The 2547-nt window shown below is 36.0% G+C and overlaps 1 protein-coding gene across 1 annotated transcript in view; it reads left to right on the top strand.

Moving 5' to 3' along the window:
• Nucleotides 1-2299, top strand: part of ACTL6A (actin like 6A) — a 23431-nt gene extending 21132 nt beyond the window's left edge. The window contains exons 13-14 of the mRNA XM_003794277.2: nucleotides 886-972; nucleotides 1822-2299. Of these exons, the coding sequence (XP_003794325.1) occupies nucleotides 886-972; nucleotides 1822-1902 (168 nt within the window). The 3' untranslated portion in view covers nucleotides 1903-2299. The remainder of the gene's footprint in view (nucleotides 1-885; nucleotides 973-1821) is intronic.
• Nucleotides 2300-2547: the final 248 nt, after the last annotated feature.

Genomic DNA, 2547 nt, shown 5'->3' with positions numbered 1-2547 from the left:
AAAAAAAAAAAAAAAAAATTGAAACAAGGAAAAAAATTCCACTGTAATTAATAGACATGATCTTCCTTACCTACAAAAAACCCATGTTCACCCCTCCAGTCTCCAGCACTCCACCCACATCCCATACTCTACCCTCGCCACACACACATTTATTTCATTATGAAAAAAGGCTCAAAACTACATGTTCATAAGTAGAATAAAATATTGAAAGATATTTGCAATTTGGTAACTATCATCAGAGACACATTCCTATGTAGAGGAAAAAAAAACCTCTTGATATAGGAAGTGAGGTGGAGGATAGTACTGAGTCAAAAATTATGTATATAAAGAGAGAGTTTTGAGTTCAAAACAGAAGCACTAACTTGGGAGGGAAGCAGAATGAATAAAAAACTTAACTTGAGATCTGATAGCTGTATATTGATTTGTTAAGGGCGAGAATGAACTCGGATAGGAGGGGTGTAAGCATAAAGACCTAGAAAGGAAACAGTTGGCAGAGGGTGGAGGACTAACAGGAAGCAGCCTGGAATAATTAATGTCACATGTTGAATGAAATGAACCTATATATATATATATAGCATAGTACCTGATTGGTAGTGTCAAGAACAGGTTTGCTTTATAAGCTACATATTGTGAATACATCCTTCAGTATGCAGTTTTCTAAAGTTTATATGGTTTATTTTCTTATCGAATACTGTATATTAAAAGCCATATTCAAAGTACTTAAAAAATCTTTCTAACCTATGCGTTTAGCCTATTTCAGAATTACCATGTTTAATCTATCAGAGTTTGAATGACAGAGAGTCAGTAAGTCTTTGTCAAAATTGAATTTCCAGAGTCATCAGTTGTATCATTACACTAATGCATGTTCTCCCCTGTGTATTTTAGAGTATGCGGTTGAAGCTGATTGCAAATAATACAACAGTGGAACGGAGGTTTAGTTCGTGGATTGGTGGCTCCATTCTAGCTTCTTTGGTTAGTAGATGAGCTCCTTTGCAAAACTCTATATTCTTACTGAATTATACTAAACATAGTAAAAATACTAAAAATAATTCCAGTGCTTCATTTATCTTCTGATTTTATAACTACCAAATAAATGAATGGAGGACCTGATGAGAATTACCAGTTTTATATGTTCTTGTACAACAAAATGCCACTTTACCATATTTAGTGGGCGTTTCAGCCTCATTTCAGTTTCCTTTCTCAGATATGGAAATATGTTAATGTGCATGCCTTGTCTAATAATGCCCCCATTTGCACTGAGGACTTACCTACAAGGCATGTTCCTTCTCAAGTTCTCTGTTTCCCAGTCTGTTCGGTGAGGTACAGGAAGTCAGGAATTGGTTCTTGGGGCATATGGTGAAATCTTGGGGAGGGGTCTAACATGTCACTGCACTGATTGTCTGCTTTGAATGAGGAGAAAAAGTCTTGTACTTTTTTGTACCCTAGACTCAGAGCATTTCTTCATTACTTCAGAGCACAAAGTAAAAGTCACTAAGTACTCAAGCCTTCCAGTGATTTCTGTCAGTACCTTAAGTTGGCACCAAGCCATCAGAGCTAAACCCTCAGTCTTCCTGGCCAGCTCTTTTCTAAATCCTATACAGCTATTAAGGGATTTAATATTCTTTCTGACCTTAAAGGCAACTCTTGATAGTGTCTTTGAATGGTTCTGGATGCTAGAAATAAGAGAAATGGAGTACTTCTTTGGGGAGGAGGACTCTTAAACAAGTTCTTCAAAGTTTAGGAGTTGTGAAAATAAAGATATTAAGAGGAAAAGTATTTTCTGATAAGTACGGCATGATTGTATTTCTTTCCATTTTACAGGGCACCTTTCAACAGATGTGGATTTCCAAACAAGAGTATGAAGAAGGAGGGAAGCAGTGTGTAGAAAGGAAATGTCCCTGAAAGAGTTCCCAGCCTCTGCCTTCCCTTGTCACCTACGTTTCATAGCTTTAGTGCACTCAGGAAAAGAATGACCATCTTTTGTAGAATGTTTATACATTTTTGCATATTTCAAGTTCCACTTAAAATTTTTTAAGGGTTTAACTGGCTCTATAAATTAAAATAAGTTTGTGCTTTCCTTGAAATGCACTTATTCTTACTGCAAGCATTTTATAATTTTGTATAAATGTCTATTTTCTCTAAATATTTTGCTTTCAGTAAAGTGCTTTCCAACTCTGTTTAGTATATATTAATTACCAGTGGATTGGTAGAATTGCTTTTTACTGACTAGTAAAAGTTACTGCCTATGCTTTTTACCTTTACAAAATTAAATAAAAATTATTAGCCATTCCAGAACTATTTTTGGACTGTTCTGCATTTTATAATTTGCCACTTTATATACCAAATATATTTATCATTATTTTGAGTGAAAGTACTTGCTATTTGTTAATAGTAGCCATATTCCCTTTGTATCTTAATAAGAGGTGAAACTGGCTCAGTGCCTATAGCTCAACTGGCTAAGGCGCCAGCCACGTACACCTAAGGTGGCCGGGTTCGAATCCCCAGCCCGGACCCGCCAAACAACGACGGCTGCAACCAAAAAATAGC

Source organism: Otolemur garnettii, unplaced genomic scaffold (genome assembly GCF_000181295.1).
Source record: "Otolemur garnettii isolate 467f Iridium unplaced genomic scaffold, OtoGar3 scaffold00078, whole genome shotgun sequence".
NCBI lineage: Eukaryota > Metazoa > Chordata > Mammalia > Primates > Galagidae > Otolemur > Otolemur garnettii.
This window is presented reverse-complemented; position numbering and strand designations above follow the sequence as displayed.